The 22,621-nt window shown below is 40.4% G+C and overlaps 1 protein-coding gene across 1 annotated transcript in view; it reads right to left on the bottom strand.

Moving 5' to 3' along the window:
* Positions 1–238: 238 nt before the first annotated feature.
* Positions 239–22,621, bottom strand: part of ZDHHC9 (zinc finger DHHC-type palmitoyltransferase 9) — a 33,816-nt gene continuing 11,433 nt past the window's right edge. The window contains exons 3-10 of the mRNA XM_059679929.1: positions 20,287–20,447; positions 15,153–15,311; positions 9,414–9,551; positions 8,416–8,462; positions 7,563–7,667; positions 6,420–6,523; positions 5,906–6,002; positions 239–4,718 (exon numbers count right to left, since the gene is read on the bottom strand). Of these exons, the coding sequence (XP_059535912.1) occupies positions 4,605–4,718; positions 5,906–6,002; positions 6,420–6,523; positions 7,563–7,667; positions 8,416–8,462; positions 9,414–9,551; positions 15,153–15,311; positions 20,287–20,447 (925 nt within the window). The 3' untranslated portion in view covers positions 239–4,604. The remainder of the gene's footprint in view (positions 4,719–5,905; positions 6,003–6,419; positions 6,524–7,562; positions 7,668–8,415; positions 8,463–9,413; positions 9,552–15,152; positions 15,312–20,286; positions 20,448–22,621) is intronic.

The following is a 22,621-nucleotide window of genomic DNA, read 5'->3' as shown; positions in this document are numbered from 1 at the left end:
GCTAATTTAAAAAAGCAGGATTGCAAAACTATATTCACAGTTGAATTCCAGTTACGTTTAAAAGTATACATGCACAAAAAGGACTACAAAGAAATACACCAAAACACTGACAATGATTATTATACCTTAGTAATGAGGTTATGGATGATTTTTTAAAATCTTCTTACTTGGTTATACTTTCTCAATTGTCAATAATGGACATGAGTTACTTTTAAAATTAAAAAGCACATTACAGGTATGAAGGGAGGAAGAGATTTGTTTATTTTCTAAGTTTTCCAAATATTTAGAAGTAGAACAGGACATTTGAGAGTCCAATGGTTCTCAACCCTGTCAGCTCCAAACCTCCCTGGATATATACAATGTTTTGTAATAAACCCTTTGCCACCCTGAAAGAAATTTCATAGTTATTATAACCTGCATATACACATAATTTCCAGAAGAGCAGTATAATACACTAACTATAATATAAAGGAGAAATAAAGGGAAAGTAGTTTATAATAAAATAATATGTATTTCAATATGTAAATGCCTGGGCAATACTATACTTGAAGTCAGATGCTTGCACTTATATATGTAGATTCACTGTGGATTCAACTGCTACAAAGGAAGATGAATACAGGTACATTATAATGGCAACTTAAAAATCCATAATGGCATTGCTATTGGTGACACAATTTTCAAAAGTGACAAATGTTATTAAAGTTTTGAACAAAATAAAGTACTATCTTCCCTGAATTTACACAATGGTTGCATTCCTGGAAATTCACTGTATATATTAAAACTGTAAAAACATGTTTTGTGTTTATTTGTAAAATAATTCGGCCCAGTTAATTACACCAGGTTTTTCCACTTCCATTGATGTTCTATATGCCATTCGAAAGTTTACAGATACAGATTTTTAGTTCCCATTCTCCTTTCATATTTATTTGAAACATGAAATTTACAATGACGATCTTTTTTGCAAGTTGGGCTTGCATCTTTTAAAGGTAATGAGAGTCATAATTTTAGCCTTTGATACTATTTCTAAAACCTATCACCTAAGAACAGCAAGCGATGGATAAAATGTATTCTCAAAACTGACACAAATGTTTTTTGAATTATTAGAAACATTGCTCTTCTTTAATAGCACCAAAGCACAAGAACAAATCATCATTTTTTAAAAACTATTTACTGTGATCCCTTGGTGATTCTCCCTAGCCTGGCCCCAGCCTCAGGAGTATAAAATAAACTGAGCTGGAAAAAAAGGACTAACAGGGCCAGGCCACAGAGAGAGGGATGGGGTTGCTAGGTTACCACTTGAGCCAATCCAAGTGGTCCCAGAGGGGTACCAGACACTAGACAGGCTCCTCTCTCTGCCCCACTAGGCTGAAAGCCCTCTCAAAGGAAGAGGGTCAAAAGGTGGGGGAGGGGGCCAGCCACTCATGCTAGGCACAAGTAAAGAAATGAGACAGAAGCACAAAGAAGCACACATCCCTGTATTTCTAAAACCATTCAAGTCTTCTTCATTAATTGGCTTTCCCCGAAAAGAAAGGGTTCTTTATTAAGAAATACCAGAGAGTGAAAAAACCACCACACATACATATTTGTAGGTTCACACACAAATGCAGAGATTTACATATTAAATTGCATTTAAGTTAGAAAATAGATTTAAAAACAAAATACTTTTTCTTTCCCCAAAAAGGTAAAGCAATTTGGTCAATAGGAAAAGGGCCCTTGGGATAAAGGCAGGTAGGTTAGCACAGGAAGAATGGAATTTAGCTGCTATAGAATTAGAGCCCACCACTTGCCCCTGGGGAAACAAGCAAAGGGAGAGCGTATGCCTTCTGCTAGGGCAAGGAGGGCCCCAGAGCCAAATGGACATGAAGAAATGGCCCCAAATAGCCAAACCCCACCAACCCCCAAAGCTTTTGGACCTGGACCAACCATCCTCACATGGGGAAGTGGGGTGCATAGGAAACTGAAGGAATGCAAAAGAAGGGAAGAGAGGGAAATAATGCAAGCCATTTAAAAAAACCAATTCTTCAATCTCCCCTCTGATCAGAACTCAAACGAAGGACAGTCCCAGATGGTGCATGGTACGAATGGAATAGATCTTCAGGCCAAGGTCTTAAATACAGAAGATTTATATAGGTAAAGAAAGAGGGCAGGAAGCATGAAAAAGCAGAAAGCTAAAATATATTATTTTATACAAGAGATAGGAGATTTCCATGTTGACCCTTCACCTTAGAAAGAGAAAGCTCCTCTGACTGACATAAGGGTCAGCAGAAGAGTGGTTGAGGTAAGTTAAGGGAGGAGAGAAATCCGTCCTAATCCGGGAGAGAAGATGGGCTGAGACAGGATGGGCTCAGAACTGACTAAAAAGAGATTCATCTGAGTGGTAAGTTAACTGGAAAAAATCTAATAGCTTCCAAACTCTCCAGAGTTGGCGTTTTTTTGAACTAACTATAAGGACTGAGAGAGCCAGAAAGAGATTCGTAAAGTAGAGGCAGAGAAGAGAAGAGCCCGAGTCTCTCTCTCTCTCTCTCTCTCTCTCTCTCTCTCTCTCTCTCTCTCTCTCCCTCTCTCTGTCTCTCTCCCTCCCTCCCTCCCTCCCTCCCTCTCAACTCAAATCCTGGTATAAGGAAAATAGAAAGACATAGAGAAAAATCTGGAAGCAGCCAAATTTCATTCATTCTGATTAACTGGAAAGAGTAAGATAGGAATTGGCAAGGAGTCTTGATTATAGACCACTTAAAATGAAATATATACCATCACTTGTAAAAGATCACTAACGAAGTATTTCCCAAGAGAGGTGCTGATGTGCCTCCTTTAGTAACCAAGACTCATTTACAATTAACGGCATTCATCTGCATTAACACAACATCTCAATAAAGAACTTGCTCTCTTAAGTGAATATACCCCCAACCCTCCCCATCTTGCTAACATTGTATAATGCCTTGAAAGCCCTTTCTTTAGAGTCCAGAATAAGGTGAGCTTTGGCCCAGAATGTAGTAGAAATCAATGGAGAGTTTGGGAGCTATCTCTCCCACTGAAGGGTCCCCCAGAAAATGGAACTAGCAACCCCTTCTACCCCCACCCCAATCCCACCCTACCACACAAAGACACTCACGCCCCCATGATGATTCTTGAAATGGAAAGGGGAAGGAGGAGGCAGGCAGTTTGCATTAGACACAGTTTAATCACTTTCAAATAGATTAAAAGTTCTGATTTACAGGTCCCCCTCCCCGTAAGTCATCCAGACAGGACCCTGGCTTAGAAAGAGAAAAACACAGGTGCTTTAGGAAATATAGCCACATATAATACATAAATCTTCTTCCCTGAAATAGAGCAGGTCCTGAGCAGAGCTGACTGGGGGGTGGGGGGGCGGTCACAGCCCGCACCCAGGGGTGAAGTGGCTCTGGGACTCTGCCGGTGGAAGTGCTGGAAGAGCGAGGCTGGCGGAAGCCCCTGGTGTGGTTATCAAGCCCGAGATGGGCCAAGGCCTTGGAGTGGGTCACTCGGGAGGGCAGCAGTGCTGGGCTTTCCCTCCTCACTCAGCTGAGGCCTACTGGAAGTACTAGCTGTCTTTTTTTACTTTTTCTTTTTTGAGGGAATGTAGGAGAAGGAGAGGAGGGGAGGGGAAGGAGGAGAGGAGAGATCCTCTCTGTGCCTTGGTTTCCCCATTTGTGCATTCAGGGCCTCTGCAGGCCTCACACAGGGAGTCTGGGGGGTGTAGTGTTTCAGTGAGCACTCAGGCTTATTCTGAGGAGAGGAATCGCCAAAGTGCACACTTTTATTACTGCCATTCCTGCTCCTAAAAGAGCAAGAGTCAGAAGGAAAACAAATTAAATGGGACTAGTGAGAAAGGAGGAGATAAGAGACAGAGAGTGCAAGGGATGATGCTGTTGGCATCTCATGAATTCTCAATGAGAATGGCACGGGTATTAAAAAGTTTCCGGGTAATCTATAAGACATGTAAATTGTTATCTATACTGCAACTACTTACATATCTCTAATTGGAAAAGAGTGGGGCTTGGGGGTTAGAAAGTGGATGGGGGACAAAGGAGAAACTACATGAATAAATACAACAAGTGGAAGCTACCTGCCCCGTTCCTGAAAGGATTTGTGGGCAATGTTGGCACTTTGTAGCCAGGAGAATCCTCTAACCCCACTCTCCATCCTCTTCAATTAGGAAGCCTCAAGAATCCAGTTAGGATTCCCTAGCCAGAGTTCTCTGTGATCACCTCTGGACTCTTGCCATGCAGCAGCTGGAGATGATCTGAGCCAGTCTCAAGAACCTTTAACCCCACAAATGGACCAACCACACCAAGCAGGAGAGCTAAGATCTGGAGGGAAGAAAGGGGAGTCCAAGGAGACTCCATGGAAAACCAGTGCAGGGGCCCAAGAGACCCATTTGTCCAGTTACCAGAGGTTACTGACATCTTCTGTGACTGCCTTGAGTCCAGGAAAAAAAAAATTTGCAGCAAGAAAATGCCAGTGTGCAATTGGCTGAATAAAGACCAAAGAAAAATAGCTTACTTGTTCTCTGTCTCAGGCTTATCTTCTCCCCTTAAATCTCTCACAGCCCTAATTAAACACAAACAAAAGTCTCTTCCATAGATGGGCTACTTGTCAGCTTCAGCCACCTCCTGTGGTGGCTCTGGAGGTTCCGGGGGTGGCATCTCTTCAGGAGTGCTGTCCTCCGGCATCTCATTTGAGCTCAGATGTTCTGTTAGGGCCTAAGAAGGGAAAGATAACAAATTCAATACAAAGCCCATCCTTGCCCAGCCAGTGTAGCTCAGCGGTTGAGCATCGACCTATGAACCAGGAGGTCACGGTTCGATTCCTGGTCATGGCACATGCCTGGGTTGTGGGCTCGATCCCCCATGTGGGGCGTGCAGGAGCAGCCAATCAGTGGCTCTCTCTCATCATTGATGTTTCTATCTCTCTCTCCCTCTCTCGTCTTCTCTGAAATGAATAAAAATATATTTTTTAAAATAAGCTCATCTTCAAAATCCAAATGGAGATAATCAGTAGACACTGAGCTCTTCCTCTGAACCCATCAACCACACTGATGTTACAGATATGCAACCACCGGCACCGAACTCAGAACCAAGACCAGACTATCCTTGTCTTCTCAGCAGAGTACAACTGATGTTTCTTTGAATTCTATTCTTAACTGTTAGGAGAGATGCTTCCATTATTATTATTATTATTAATAATAATAATAATAATAATAATAAGAGACCACAGATCGTTACAGAGGCCCCTCTCCTTCACAAGAAAATGTTATAACGTACTTGTATAATAAGACCTGACTCAGTGGGTCTCAATCTTGTTTCTGCCCTAACACTTGGCTCTCCAAAACAGTGATTCTAAACCAAAGAGTGTGGGGTGGTGACATTTTTAGATGATATATGTGGTCTGAAAATGCCCCCAAAGTGATTCTAAAATATCACCTTTCCCCACATTCAACTGAGAATTACTAATCGAAATTGTTAGGATTTAAGACCAGACTTATCAGAAACATTACATCCAAAATGATGATGATAATATATAAAAATGGGTTTGCTATAATTCAAAACAGAAACTTCAACATATAGGAAAAGCAAAGTAGAGAACAATTATCTACTTTACAGAAAGCATTCGTCTCACTGGACAGTGAGCTCCTTGAGAGCAGGGACATGGTTTGCCTTGTTCACTAGTGTATCCTGCGTCTAGCACAGTAGAATGTCGAAGAAATGAGTAGATCCTAATCTATACCACATGGGCACAAAGATCTGAGGCAATGTCAGGGCAAAAGCAGAGACAGGGAAGCTGGGGCTATTGAACACGAAATTGCCTAACTGTATCTCTAAGGTGTAAATTTAGCCTACACTCTCCATCACCAGCTTACCCTTAATGTCTTGAAGTCGGGAACACTTACTGGGCTCTGTGGCAAGAGGCTACTACTGGTCTCTTGAGTGCTAGGAGGTCGACTTCCGCTTTCCTCCAGTGGTAAAATACCTCTTCGATCCAGCACACTGAAGGAGACAGGACAGTTAATAAAGCACTTCCCATTCCCCCCTCCAGCCACCCACCCTCTGAACCTTGCTGTGTGGACTGGAAAACATAAACCTGCCCTTTGGCAGTCTAGCCTGATCCTAGCACATGCCTCCTATCTTCCACTCACTTTCTCTTCCACAACCAGAGCATACTACATTAACCAGGGCAAGAAACAAATGAAATAAGAATGAAAGGTCATCTCTTTAAAATAATCATCCTGTGGTCTATGGTCCATGTAGATATGGCACCAAGGGACAATCCCTGGGTGTCCTATCCCTGGGAAGTCCTATTTGACACCAAAAGGTCACATTCAGAAGGAGGCATCATACCAGGCAACAGGATTGGCTTGAGTTGCTCAACCCAAGAGTCCCAGGACCTTCTAGTCCCCTGAGTACCTGGGGGGCAAGGGGCCACACAGCACTTCACAGCAGTTCTTCACAATGTTGCCATGGCTGTAGGGATTCTGGACTCGATTCTTCCCTGTCCATGAGCCTTTGATCTGCAAGATAAAAGCCAAGGCTTACATTAAAATTTATGTTGAAGAAATACATGTAGCATGGGAAGATGAAAAAGTTCTGGAGATGGGTAATAGTAATAGTTGCACAACAAGATGAATGTACTTAATGCCACTGAATTATACACTTAAAATAGTTAAGATGGTACATGTTATATAATGAATATCTTACCACAATAGAAAAAAAAGAAATACAATGCATAGCCATGGGAAAATATCCACAATAGAGTGAAAAAAAAGCAGATAACTAAACAATATGTATATATTTTCATTTAAAAATTCAAAATATATAGTCACATAAACAAACAGGAACAAGTCTAGACAACTGTAGACTATAAATCATACCATTAACAGTGGTAATGTATGGAAGGTAAAGTTACAGGGACTTATTTGATATTTTTGTTCATCTGTATTTTCTGATTTTCTGCAATGAACATGGGTTAATTGGTAACTTTTAAAAAGCAAGGATTTATTCCGTGCACCTGTCCTTGTACATCCCTAATCCAGAAGCACCAATTAGTCTTTAAAGACCTATGAATAGCTAAGGACCTTGTACCTCTCCAACCATTCAACCTCTTCCTCTTAATTCTCTACAGGCATTCAGTTCCAAACAAAACAGTCTGCTTTCTTCTCCACACTTCAGATTTAACAGTCTCCCACGCTAGGTTTCTGCCTGCCTCAACCTCCCAGGCCCTGGAGACTCAGTTCTCTAGCAGGTAACAAGAGAATAGGCTTTAGAAAAAGAAGAATATGTGATGAGCCCTAGCCAGTTTGGCTCAGTGGATAGAGCATCGGCCTGCAGACTGAAGGGTCCCAGGTTCGATTCCAATCAAGGGCACATGCCCGGGTTGCAGGCTCGATACCCAGTGGAGGGGGCGGGCATGCAGGAGGCAACCAATCAATGATTCTCTCTCATCATTGATGTTTCTATGTCTCGCTCCCTCTCCCTTCTTCTCTGAAATCAATAAATAAATATACATTTAAAAAAAGAATATGTGATGAGAAGATGGGAAGGTTGACTCACGTCTTCATTGGTTGTCTGGTTGAGAGCCACAAGGAAAGTGTGAAATCCAGTTAGTCCCACGACGGACCAGAGTGTGAAGAAACAAATGAGTACTTCTAGAACAGTGAGGTGATGTTAAGGAATGTTGAAGCCACACCAGCAGACTCAATGCTTCACCCTTCTCATGGCACCAGTCTTTACCTCTCTGAACACGTCACAAATTGCCAAGTATCCATACATAACAGATGAATTCTAAACTCACTGGGTACATCCCTTATGACAGGTAAAGGACTCCTGTCTGTGCACTATGAGTAACTCTCTAATATCTCTAGCACATTTAAGTGTTCCTCTGTTTTTAGATCATTAGCTTTTTGAAGGGGATGTTTAGGAGGGGGCCAAAACTAAACAATGCTGGCCATCACTGCTAATGGAAAATCCATCCAAAAATAAAACTTTATATATGAAAAATTGGTGGAAAAAAACAGGATGTGATTTATAGAAATCCCATCTGAATTTCCTTTTCAGAAATGCAACTGCTCTACAAAGTAAACATTAGCTGTAACAGGAAGGTGGACTTCCAGCAAGTGACATAAGAGATATATTGAGGCATAGATAGCCCACTCAGAGGCAGGGGTGAGTGTGTGATCAGAAGGAACTGAAAGGGAGGCAGTAGAGAAGGGGGTAAAGCAAACGCCACCCTTTAAGTCTTGGTCATCTTCCATTCTGATTGCTACCACTAAGACTACGTTGTTTTCCAGAATTTGGCACTCTCTGTTGTCTGAAAAATGCGATGATGGGAGAACTGCAGAGAGAAAGCATGCTGGAAAGTAATTTAAAAAGGATTCACAGGGACATACTGCCAGGGAGGATATGTTCCAGGAGTTTCTTTCAACGTCTCCAGGAAGCCAATTTTCAAGGATTCTATGAAATTGGGAGTAGTAGTAGAGAAAAAAAAATTAGTGGCTTTAATTTTTTAAAAATGCACATTTATCCTAATACTGTACTTACTCACTTCCTCCTCCCTACCCCTTGTTACAAGCTGGCAAGAAATAAGCCCTCGCCCAGACAAGGCACTCACACCCCCAAAGAGGTAGTCTCCTGACCAAAGGGTTCACATCTCCAATGCAGGACCTGGAAATGGTCTAAAGAATCAGGCAGAAGCCAAGCATCTGGCTCCCCTCCCTTTTCCTTAGCCCTCACTATGGGCATGGAGGGGGATATTCATTCATAGATAAAATAAATAAGAAACACTCCTAAAAATCCTCTCTCCTCACCAATCCGTGTTCTCCTTTGTTCAAAATCCATCTGAGAACTCATCCCTTGCCAGGAAGTTGTTTTGATTAAGACCACTCCTTTAATTCCACATCCCCTCTGCTCTTATTTGTTATCTGCTGATTTATGTGTGTGTATGTGTTTGTACACATGCACACACATAGGTGTGTATTTTCTATCTCCCAAAGTAAACCAGAAGCTACTAAAAGGCATTTCTCAGATATAACCCCTTCTACCACGTGGCATAGGGCAGATATTATAAAGCAGAAGAAGAGAGGATGCCGACAGCCAAAATACATCCCCAACCTTTGGGATCACCTCAGAAATGCCCAGTACTCTGGGTACAAACCAGTTATTATGGCCATGGTCCCCAGCAGAGGCCAGTGAGAAGGCCAACTCACTCAGTAAATACTGATTGATGTGAGCTGAGGTTTGGAGCCCTACTCAAGAGCAGACAGTAGTGCTTATTTCTAGCTGGTCCTAAGGTGCCTTCACAATGGTAAAGTCCCACCAGGAAATGCAACCAGTCCCCTAAGCTGTCCTCAAGTCTTCTCCCATCCCACCCCCACTCCAACAACAGGCACTGCCCTGCATACTCACTGAGGGCCACATAGACGATATTGAAGGCGAAGACATAGATGGTGAGGAGGGAGAGAGAAAGGATGAAGAGGTAGAAGTAGCGGTAGTTCCTCTTTCCAACACAATTCCCCACCCAGGGGCAGTGATGGTCGAAGCGCTCTGTGGGAAAAAGAGAATCTAGTGTCAAAGCCTCCAAAACACAGTGCAACCCCACCATTCACATCTGAATAACTAATTCAAAGACCCACAGATCATTGCCTATTTTAATTGTAAAAAACTGGTTTCCATTTTTCACTTTTTCACAATGTTTTTTTTTTAATATATTTTATTGATTTTTTACAGAGAAGGGAGAGGGATAGAGAGTTAGAAACATCGATGAGAGAGAAACATTGATTCAGCTGTCTCTTGCACACTCCCCACAGAGAATGTGCCCGCAACCAAGATACATGCCCTTGACCAGAATCGAACCTGGGACCCTTCAGTCCGCAGGCCAACGCTCTATCCACTGAGCCAAACCAGTTAGGGCTCACAATGTTTTCATAGCCATCTCATTTGATCCCCACAATCACCCTAGAACAGGGGTGGGCAACCTTTTTGTGAGTGCATGCCAAAACCAGCAAAATCTCTGACTCAAAATTCTTCTGCGTGCCAACCCTAATTTTTTGAGAACATGTTACGCCTACTTGATACCTCTTAAGGTGTATGTATGTGAAGAACCTTGAAGAAATAATAAAATTCATTCGAGCGACAAAAACTCAGTATATGATGATGAAAAATACATTTATTTTTTAATGTATACATGTACACTGATAGTCCGACAGAAAACTTTATCACTCCATTTGATATTATCAGTGGGACTTTGCTGCCAAGAGAAACAGAAATTTATTCCCCTTTCGTTAGTACTGGTGGGCAAAGCGAGAGAGAAGGTTTCATTTTTATAGAGTGAAATTTTAAATAAGTAGGTGAGGCGGTTGTCTTGTCAATGAAAACCTGTTGCATCTGAGGCTGAAACCAAAACACTGGTCGGATCTAGGAAGGCAGGGAGAGTTAAGGCAGAGGCATAGAAATTGCTCTTCCCCTCTCTCGTCAATCCATGTCTATGGTCTTTAAGATAACTTGTTATGTAAAATTATTTATTTATCTAAGATGCACCTACACTAAATTTATCTGAAAAATAAAAAAGTCGATATTAAGAAAAAAATTGTAAATGGAAGATTATAAGAAAGGGTTTCGCGTGCCAGCAAAAGTTACTGGCATGCCATGTTTGGCACGCGTGCCAGGCGTTGCCTACCCCGGCCCTAGAAGTTGAGCAAAAGAAGATATTCTTTTCCCCATTTTACTGCAGAGAAAACTAAGGAACTGAGAGGTTAAGTCCCACTGCCAGTTAACAGCAGAGACTTTGCTTTTCCAAAGAAAAATCTTAGTAGGTGGGCCTTCTAAGTTAGGAAGAATAAATAGGTGAAAATAGCTAAGCAATTTTTGAAAAATGAGTAGTGTGGTTTTTCTTAACCTCCAGTTAGTAAAAGACTATAAAATTATAATACTTAAAATGGTGTGGCATAGCCAGAAACAGACTCTAGAATGTGTAAGAATTTACTGTCTAATAAAAGCAACATTACAAAATCAGTGGTGAACGGAAGTACTTTTCCATAAAAAACACTGAGACAATTGGCTATTTGGTGGAAAACTTAAAATTTTCCCCTTCACACTATTTATCAAAATGAATTCCAGATGAATTAAAGAGTTAAATGTAAAAACAAAGTGACCTCAGCAACGTCCCATGCGCCAAGAAGTCATCAGTTAGATTGCCAGTCAGGGCACATGCCTGAGTTGCAGGCTCAATCCTCAGTGTGGGGCTTGCAGGAGACAGCCAATCAGTGATTCTCTCTCATATGATGTTTCTCTCCTCTTTCCCCCTTTCCCTTCCTCTCTAAAATCAATAAAAAACATATTTTTTTAAAAAATTACTTTTAAAAAAGAAGGTGACCACCTGTAAGACAGATAGGGAAACCTCACCAGAAATCAACCCTGCCAATACCTTGATCTTGGACTTCTAAATGTCAGAATTAATTTCTGTTATTTAAGTCACCCAGCCTGTGTATTTTGTTATGGCAGCCCAAGCAGACTAATGCAAGTATATACCCAAGAGTGGAATTGCTGGACCATATCTTAACTTTTTGAGGAACTGGCAAACTTTTCCACAGTGGGTGAACCATTTTACATTCCCACCAAAAATGTATGAAGGTTCTAACTGTACCATATCTGTATATTAAATAATTTTGATTACAATATTACAATAATGAATAAAATGGAATCATGAATAATATCTAATGATAAGAAACTGCCTTAAAAAACTAGACTATAGCCATGTGATGGATTATATACAGTCATTAAACTAAAATATTCAAAAGACATGTACTAAAGATGTAAAAAATGCTTAAGATATAATGTTAAATGACAAAGGTAGGAATAAAAACTCAATCATGTGTGATCTAATTTCACAAACAAGAGTGAGGCTGGAAAGAAATACAGCAAAATGGAGAGTGAGTTTGGGATTAGATTTTATTTACACTTTCTGTACTCCCTGTATTTTCTACAATGAACATGTATTATTTAATGAACCAAAAAGGCACAAAGAATAATACATATCATTTTTAAAGGACAATGAACTGTATACTGACAAAAATAGTAAGACTGTAAGAATGATACCTCTCCCAGTTAAAGGGCTACAATATATCTTTTCAGAAAAGAGAAGAAAAATGTAGAAAAGAATGACATGTTCAAGTCTGACTCTAAACCAGCGGTTCTCAACCTGTGGGTCGCGACCCCTTTGGCAGTCGAATGACCCTTTCACAGGGGTCGCCTAAGACCATCCTGCATATCATTACGATTCATAACAGTAGCAACATTACAGTTATGAAGTAGCAACGAAAATAATTTTATGGTTGGGTCACAACATGAGGAACTGTATTTAAAGGGCCAGAAGGTTGAGAACCACTGCAGTCTAAACAAACCTATCATATAAAAACACTGGAAATGCAGGTTTATACAGATATATTTTTACTGTACTTTAAATCACTTTTTTTCTTATAATATAAGCAATACAAGGAAACATCATCACTCATAATCCCACAACCTATAGATAACAAACTAAGAGCATTCTGGAGTATTTCCTTTCATATCTCTTTACACATATTCATATTTTTTAAATGTCTAACTGATACATATAGCCTGTCTTCTGTTTTATTTCATTTCACTTTCTGGCATAAAGTTTTCCCATAAAAGTCCCCTATATGAATGTTCCACAATTTATTCAACCATTTATCTACTGGTTATTTACTGGTTGAAAATTCAAATTTTCATTATTATATTAATCCTGAGGTACATATTTCCACACCTAAATCTTTTACCACATTCTTGATTATTTTCTTAGGAATTTCTACAAAGGTAATCATTGACATCAAAGGGTATAAATGTCTTAAGGTTTTTATCAATCTTATTAGGTTGCTTTCCAAAAAGTTTGTTCCAATTTACACTCCTATGAATGCAGCACTAAACATTATCAGGTTTTCCTTGCTTATTATCTAGATTTTAAAAGGTCCTGCTTTAATTTTTATTTCTTTGATATTTAGTAGGGATAATTTTTTTCATGTTAACTAGCTAATTGTATCTTTTGTTTTGTAAACTGTCCATATTTCTACTGAAATGTTAGTGGTTCTTTTTTAAAAATCAATTTGTGCCCTGGACTGTTTGTTCAGTGGTTAGAGCATCAGCACACATTCCGAATGGTCTCGGGTTTGATCCCTGGTCAAGGGCACATACCTCAGTTGCGGTTTGATCCCCAGTCCCGGTCAGCATGTGCAGGGGGCAATCAATCTATGTATCACTCTCACGTTGATGTTTCTCTCTCTCTCCCTTCCACTCTCTCTAAAAATATCAATGGAAAAAATATCCTCAGATGAGGATTTTAAAAAATCAATTTGTATGAGTTCTTTATATTTAAGAATATTACCCTGACCGGTTTGACTCAGTGGATAGAGCATCGGCCTGTGGACTAAAGGGTCCCAGGTTCGATTCCAGTAAAGAGCATGTACCTTGGTTGCGGGCACATCCCCAGTGGGGGGTGTGCAGGAGGCAGCTGATCGGTGTTTCTCTCTCATTGATGATTCTAACTCTCTATCCCTCTCCCTTCCTCTCTGTAAAAAATCAATAAAATATATTTAAAAAAATAATATTAATAAGGAGAGGGAATTCTTTATGAAAACCTTCACATCAGACATTCATGAAACATTAAGTTTCCTGGCCCATTTAAAATGGGTTTCAATTTGCTTGGCCAGTGTGGCCCAGTGGTTGAGCCTCAACCTATGAACCAGGAAGTCATGGTTTGATTCCTGGTCAAGGTACAGGACCAAATTGCAGCTTGGTCTCCAGTGTGGAGTGTGCTGACTGATGATTCTCATAATTGATGTTTCTATCTCTCCCTCTCCCTTCCTCTCTGAAATCAATAAAAATATATTTTTTAAAAAATAAATAAATAAACTAAAATGGGTTCAAATTTCTAAAAATCCTACCTACATGTAGCTTTTTACCCTATAAAGTAAGATATATTTTCAAGCTTTGTCTAAAGAACTGGCTAATAAGAAGAAAACAATGTACCCAGGCCTATTCTATGGCATATATAAAGAACGCGGGAAGTAAGCCTAGTAATAATATAAGGAATTGATCATATATGCCTATTGATAGACACATTTACTGACTGTTTCTGATCTTTCCCAGGGCTCAGTACACAGTAGGCAGTGATTACAACTAAACCACATACATGTGGCTAAAAGCACAGATACATTATGCACACACATACACCCAAAACCCTTGTAACAGCAGCAGAGAAAGAAAAAAAATGAGAGTTTGGGAATCATACCTGTTCCAGCTTCATCTCTTACTAATTATATGAACCCACATAAAGGTGCTTCACCTATTTCCTCATCTGTAAAATGGGGATAATACCTATCTCCTGGGATTCTTACAAGCCTTAAATGAGAGAAAGGGAAAACACTTCACATAGAGCCTAGTTACTAGGGCCTAGTATATAGTAGGAACTCAATAAATGCTAACAACTTTCTTCTTGGGAATACTACTTCTTACAAAGTCCTTCCTTCCCCAATGCTGCCCTCCAGTAGACTCTCCTCGAACCCTATGCAAGGTGGGTTCCACTTGAAACAGATCCAGTAAAGAAAATATAGATTTGAAAAACAGGTCATTTGCCTTAGCCGGTTTGGCTCAGTGGATAGAGTGTCGGCCCAAGACTGAAGGGTCCCGGGTTGGATGACGGTCAAAGGCGTGTACCTCGGTTGCAGGCTCAATCCTCAGCACGTTCAGGGCATGTGCAGAAGCCAATCAATTGATGTGTCTTTCTCACATCAATGTTTCTCTCTCCCTGTCTCTCCCCATCCCTTCCACTCTATCTAAAAATCAATGGAAAAAATATCCTTGGGTGAGGATTAATAAAACAAAAACCCAACGGGTCATTTATTTCCCCATTTACCAAAAAGGTTGTTTTGTTTTTTTTTAGACTGGCAGATATTTAAATTCCAATTTGATCTACAGAAGTACAGTTGATTTACAGTTGTTCAGATGCTTGTTTCCTATCTAATTCTAGCTTTCCCATCTACCCCTACTAATTTTTTCAAGAAAAAATACCCTGACCTTCTTCTTCAACTCAACCTTCCCCCCCCCAGACAATGCCCTAATGATTTTACTCACCCACACAGTTGTCACAGATGCTGCAATGGGAGGCCCGGGGAGGCCGGAAGATCTTGCACGTATAACAGTATTTCAGCTTTACAATCTGGTTGTTAATCTGGAAATTCTTGATACGAGGGGGTGGTCGTTGGCCCTGGGGCACCGCACCATTGGTAGCTTCTGTAGATCAGTAAAGACTGTTAACATCACTGCCAGCCATTGTTTGAACCCAAAGGTCTCACTAGTTGTCTAAAAGCAATGGGAGTGAGTATTCAAAGGTTCCTTAGGCCCACTGTCTTCTTCATACTAACATTTCCAGAGTAGATTCTCAACATCAGATTCCACTGAGTGCCATGCAATTCTTTTGTGTGCATGTGAAAAATTGTGTTTTCAAGTTTTTGGCTGATTACAAAGAAAAATATTCATAAAAGAAGAAATAAAATGGCTAAAAACAGGAAATGAAAACATCCAACTTCGCTCATAATCAAAGAAATAAGAATTAACAAAGATACCACTTCCACCTACTATATTAACACATATTTAAAAGAATAAAAATACCTAGTGAGCCCTAGCTGGTTTAGCTCAATGGATAGAGCATCGGCCTGTGGACTGGGTACCAGGTTCAATTCCAGTTAAGGGCACATGCCTGGGTTGTAGCCTTAATCCCCAGTGTGGGGTGTGCAGGAGGCAGCCAATCAATGATTCTCATCATTGATATTTCTATCGCCCACCCCCTCTCCCTTCCTCTCTGAAATCAATAAAAATATATATATTTTTAAAATGCCTAGTGATGCCCTGGCCGATGTTTCTAAGTTCTGCGAGTGTCCGCCGTCACACTGAAGTGTCATGGGTTAGATTCCTAGTCAAGGGCATGTACCTGAATTGCAGGTTCGATTCCCAGACCCCTCAGAGCACGTGCAGGAGGCAACCAATTGATGTGTTTCTCTCACATCAATGTTTGTCGCTCTCTCTTTCTCTCCCCGCTCTCTCTCCCTAAAAATCAATGGAAAAATATCCTTGGGTGAGGATTAAAAAATACTTAGTGTTGGCAAGGATGGGGAAAAGGTATTTTTATGCATTACAAGTAAATAATGTAGCAGTGGCTATCAAAATTTTAAATGTGTTTATTTTTGACCCAGGAATTCTACTTCTAGGAACTTATCAAAATTACAAAGAGTTGTATAAAAGATATTGACATAAGGATATTTGTCATGGAGTCCCTTTTATAGTGAAAATCTGAAATAACTTCAATGTCATAATAGGAGGTTGGTTAAGTAAATTATGATACATGCATAGGATGGAATATTATGCAGCCTTTTAAAATGGTGTAGACAAGCAAATGATGACAGGAAAAAATTCACAATATCTTGCAAAAATAAAATATATGCAGGAAAAAAGGCTAATACTTAGAAAAACAATTATTTTAAAATAAGAGTAATACATGTTTATTGTAAAAATTTTGGAAAAATAGAAAATATAAAACAATAAAGATATTTTTGCAGCTCAAGGATATTCATGCATTTTAGTGTTTTTCCCTTTATCTTCCCTTAGCAGATAAACATTTATGATTTTTTTAAAATTTGAGATCATGTTATAAATGCAATGTTAGACCCTGTGTTTTTCACTTAAGATTATACAATAAACATTTTTCTATTATTATTTTTTTCTGAAAACATTATTATTGGCAATATAATATTCCATCATATTCATGTACTATTATTTATTTACTCATTCCATATTGTTGGGCATTTAAGTTGCCTCTGGTTTTTTACTATTTAAATTCTGCTGCATGCAAATAGATGTGTATTTCAGAGGGAAGGGGAGAGGAGGGTGGGAAGAGATTAACCAAAGAACTTATATGCATATATGCATCACCCGTGGACACAGACAATAGTGCGATGAAGGCCTGGGAAGGGGACTGGAGTGGGGCAGGGGGGAAGAAGGGGCAAGATGGGGTCAATGGGGGGGAAGGGGGACATCTGTAATACTTTCAACAATAAGGATAAATTTTAAAAAATTATGCTACATTCAAAGTTATAATATTACAAATAAAGCTAAATCCCCTTGAACACCACACTCTGATCCCAACCCCCTCCATCCTTCCTCAAGAATACATTCATGTGTTAAAATTAATTTCTAAAACATAAAGAAAAAAGAAAAGCATGTTGAAGTCTGAGCAGTAATATATGAAGTTGCCAGCATTAAAATAGCTAGTGCCATATTAAGATGAAAAAGAAAAAAGAAAACGAAAAATGATGCCCTAAAAATCCTTCTACAGTAATTTGTGTAAATCTGTCTATTTCCTTTAGCTAAACCCGGACAGAAGTGGAATTACTGGTCAAAGGGTATGAACCCTTAAAGCCCATATTACTATTGCCAAACTGCTTCCCAAATTGATAGATTTGCACGCCGCCCATCTGCAGCATATGAGAGTGCCTGTCTTATTGCACTCTCCCTATGCAGGGTAATTCTAAAAACATAATATTTTTTAATTCACTTTGATTTTAAAAATATCTGCCATATGGAACATTTTTCCCTTTTTTGCAGAGTGGGGTGGATGCTGTGAAATCAAACAATAACAGTGTTTCACAAGTCTTACAAGGATGGGGATGGCTGTTCATTAGAGGATATGAGTACCAGCATGGCACCTGCCACCTTAATATTCCTTTGTATGTGCTTTACATGAAGGCACCTGGAAGACAGAGTTCATGGCTCATCCTCCCTATGAAGTGCTATGATGCAAGGGAATCACCCGCCTTCTTCTCTCGTTTCTCCTCACCCATAGCATACCCAGTACAGTAAGTTCTCACTTAGCATCTTCGATAGGTTCTGTGACTTTAAATGAAATGACATATAATGAAACCAATTTTACCATAGGCTAATTAATATAAACAAGAGTTAAGTTCCTACGGTATCTCATCCATGTTATAATGAAACTATGTTATTCAAGGACCTGCTGTACAGGGCTGAAAACTGAATGTAAGTTGACAAAAACTTGTTAGCATAAAAATAAACATATCCATGGGTATGAACTCAAGAATGCACTCTTCCATCGAGAGAAGCATGTTAAATGCAGAGGTCACAAATATGATGTCTCGTGCTTGGCCCCCAAACCCAGTGATCTGGCAAAACAGAGCTAACCTTGCTAAGGAACCTGTGGTGACATGCACAAAGACAAGTCAATAATTTTTTTAGCCCGGCCAGCATGGCTCAGGGGTGGAGGGTCAACCTATGAACCAGGAGATCATAGTCTGATTCCCAGTTGGGACACATGCCCAGGTTGCGGGCTCAATTCCCAGTGTGGGGCATGCAGGAGGCAGCAGATCAATGATTCTCTCTCATCATTAATGTTTCTATCTCTCTTTTCCTCTCCCTTCCTCTCTGAAATTAATTTTATATATATGTAATTATTAATGGACATAAAATTCAATCTGAAAATATAAAAGACACTATTTTTTGGATAAGCAGATAATATAAAAATGTAAATTCTCACCCTAGCCCAGGGGTGGGCAAACTTTTTGACTCGAGGGCCACAATGGGTTCTTAAACTGGACCGGAGGGCCGGAACAAAAGCATGGATGGAGTGTTTGTGTGAACTAATATAAATTCAAAGTAAACATCATTACATAAAAGGGTACGGTCTTTTTTTTTTTTTTTTTAGTTTTATTCATTTCAAATGGGCCGGATCCGGCCCGCGGGCCATAGTTTGCCCACAGCTGCCCTAGCCAGTTTGTCTCAGTGGAAAGAGCCTGCGGACTGAAGGGTTCCAGGTTCGATTCCAGTCAAGGGCACATGCCCAGGTTATGGGCTCCATCCCCAGTAGGGGGCGTGCAGGAAGCAGCCGATCAATGATTCTCTCATCATTGATATTCCATCTCTCTCTCCCTCTCCCTCTCCCTCTTCAAAATCAATACAAATATATTTTTAATGTAAATTCACTCAAAAATAATACATAACTGTAGCCCTAACAGGTTTGGCTCAGTGGATGGAGCATCGGCCTATGGACTGAAGGGTCCCAGGTTCAATTCAGTAAAGGGCACATGCCCAAGTTGCGACCTCGATCCCTGGTAGCAGGCGTGCAGGAGGAGCCGATCAATGATTCTCTCTCATCACTGATATTTCTATCTCTCACTCTCTCCCTTCCTCTCTGAAATCAATATAAATAAATAAATAAATAAATAAATAAATAAATGTAATACCTATTAGAACCCCGACAGGTTTGTGTTTTGAATTAAATAAAATAATGTTAAAATTAAAAAAAAAAAACAAGCAAACACACACCCTAAAAGAACTAAAGGCTAATCACAGACTGGTGCTCAACTGATGTAGCTTTTAGTCTTTTAAGTCCGGGGTCCCTTTCTTCTACTCTATTTGGCTTGTATGCTGACTCAAGCTACTTGGGTACTGGAATTGAGAACAATTTAGGCAGGCACTGCTGTTGGGTCTGGTGGGCTCCCAGTTCCTCTAGTACTGGCATCGTGGCCTTCTTTCCCAGTGTGAGTTCCCAGAATATCTATCCTCTCTAGCCCTGGGATGTCCTGCTTCAATTCCTGAAGCCACCCTGGCTCCTAGGTAGTGTAATACTCTATCTCTATCCCAGAGAGTCCTACCCTTAGCTGCAGACTGCTCTGTAATGAAACTGTAACTGCTTCCTTATCATTTCTAGGATTCTCAATGGTTCCTGGCACCATAGTTGACCCCTCTCACCTTGTGTGTTCTCCTAAAGCAGGAATTCTTGGTCATGGACCCATGAATGTGCTTCAAAAGTTCTATGAATCCTTGAAATTACATACAAAATTGTATGTATGTGCATGTATGTAAGGATATTTTTACTAAGAGAAGGTTTATAGCTTTCATGAAAAAATCAAATGAGTTGATGATGCCCAAAGAGTAAAAAAATAAATAAATAACCATCCTCTTGGGAACAGTGCAGCAGACCTTGGTAACAAATCCCTCCCGAAAAGCAACCCAACACAAGAATAAAAAAGGAAGCATGACTTTCAAACCTTGCTTCAGCTGCCTTAGCAAATGCACAGGGTGGGCATGATCTCAGAGGGAAAAGCCTAGAAATGATTGTTAATCTGCAACCACTATTCTGATGCCATTCCCTTACTAATTAAAGCACAGCATCTTGCCAGCTGGTTAGAAAACCCACCTATCTCCATTTCTATGAAAGCTGCTTCATCTGGTAGGGCTCGAGGGATCACTCCAGGGTCACTGAAGCTGGTCCTCAACAGTGTAGCCATGGAGAAAAGGAAGAGCATGGCAGCAAACACAGGGATGGCAGGAGATAGCTGGACAGCCAAGTAACGGCATCTGGAGAAAGCACGCAATTGAACATTTAGTTATACCTAATCCTATATGGACCACGGATTGTTACCAGTATGTCAACAAAACAAGCAATACCTTGAGGGCAGGGACCATGCTTTTTACTTCACTTGAAACACCCAAAACTCCTAACAGTGGTTCCGTACATAACGGGAGCTCAACAAATACTTAACTGATTGATGCCATCTATAACATACAGAAGACAGTCTCAAGGGACCTCTCCTACCCCCAAGCCCAGGCCCTCCTTGTCAGCCTGCTGGGAGTCACATTTCCTCTGTGCCTTAGGGAAGGCTCACAACTGTTAAGATCAGGGAAGCCACCGAGCCTGGAACTGCAAGCATCACAGGTTGCTCTCACTCTGGGAATGTCTTGAGCTTTTCCTATGCACCCATATGGCATTAGGCCTAAACTCCAGGAAGAGGAAGAAAGATCAGGACTAGTCATGAAGAAAGGTCCAAGTGTCAGACACAGAGCATGTTCAGCATGCTTCAAGGCCAATAAAAAGCTTCAGCATGGCTCGGTGGTTGAGCATCAACTTATGAACCAGGAGGTCATGGTTCAATTCCTGATCAGGGCACGTGCCCCGGTTGTGGGCCCAATCCCCAGTGTGGGGCATGCAGGAGGCAGCCAATCAATGATTCTCTCCTATCATTGATGTTTCCATTTCTCTCTCCCTTTCCCTTCCTCTCTGAAATCAATGAAAATATTTTTTTAAAGCTTCAGGGCTGCTGACTGACTTTGCAACATCCATTCCTCTTCTCTCCTCAATTAGCTCAGCTAGTAGGTAACTAGTGACCATAAGGAAATAAGAAAATTATTTCTCCTGAGCACCCCTTCCCAACATCATGTTTGCTTCCCACTTTCTTCATAATTCACCTAGAAGGCCATACCTCTTCCTCTCTGGATATCTCAACCCTACTCATCTGTCAGGTCCCAGAGACATCAATGCCATCATTGTCATCATCACAATCATAATTTACTGAGCACTCACCATATGCCAGGCATGGCACTAAGCTCTTTATATGCATGATATCATCCAATTCTCACACTAAATCTATGAGGTAGAGTCCATTATACCCATTTGATAAATGAAGAATTTGGGATGTAAAAAGGTCTTGTCTCCTCCAAAAGGCTTAACCGAAGCTGCACTAATCTGTCCACGTCATCCTCACTGCCAGAGCCTTGTACTGTTTTCTGTTTTTTACTATGTTGACCTCATCTCCCCCAACTGAACTTCATAGGAGCAAGAATCTTCTCTTTTTGGAACAGGAATGCTTGGGTTTGAATTCTGGCTCTACCAGGTCCTAGCTGGGTGTCTTAGTTTCTTTCAGTCTCTTTATCTGTGAAATGAAGATAATAATAGAACTTCATGGGGTCATTGTGTGGATCAGATGCATGAATATAAATAAAGTGCTTAGAACTGCACTTGACACACAGTAAATGCTAAGTAAATGCCAGCTATTAACATTATCATCACAGTTCTATATCTCCCAGAGCCTAATCCAAGTATGTGAATAAAGAAGCTATCAACAAATACTTGTTGAGTCAAAGTAAATTTCCAACCAAATAAATGGGAATGTGTGATGAGAGTTACCACTGACCTATTTTTATTCTCCTCCTCCTGGCACATTTTCTCCTTCAACACAGAGATCTTCTCTTGGAGGCAGACTATGACTGAATAAGCAAGGGCCAGAGGGAGAGTGGAGAAAGTAAGCTAAGGAAAAAGGCTTACTTCATTGGCATGGGGATCAAGTAAGCTGCTGTCCACTCTAAATGTTTAACCCCGGGTTGTACATTCACCACAGTTTTGGAACAGTCCCCAGGAGATCCTCCCTGCTTTCTTGCCGCACACATGACTCCATGGGTGTGCAAGCCAACTATACTGTAGGCTGAGCTGTTTGTCATGAAGCTGAACACATATAGTGAACTTGCAAAATGATTTGTGTGGCTTTTTGTATGCTTGCCTGCTTATTTGTTTTTTTTAAGAAAATCCTTGGTCATAGTTTGCTATTGTATGGTTGACTTCCTTCTCCTAAAGGCCAAGGGTAGGGGAAAATGTTTAGAGAAATGAAGGATATGGCTAACTGAGTTCAGGGTAATTAAGTACCCTCTTCTTCATTGTTCCCCTTCACTGTCACAGATAATCAAGAAGTAAATTCAGA

Source organism: Myotis daubentonii, chromosome X (genome assembly GCF_963259705.1).
Source record: "Myotis daubentonii chromosome X, mMyoDau2.1, whole genome shotgun sequence".
Lineage (NCBI taxonomy): Eukaryota > Metazoa > Chordata > Mammalia > Chiroptera > Vespertilionidae > Myotis > Myotis daubentonii.
Note: the sequence above shows the minus strand (reverse complement) of the source record. Positions and strands in the feature narration are given on the sequence as shown.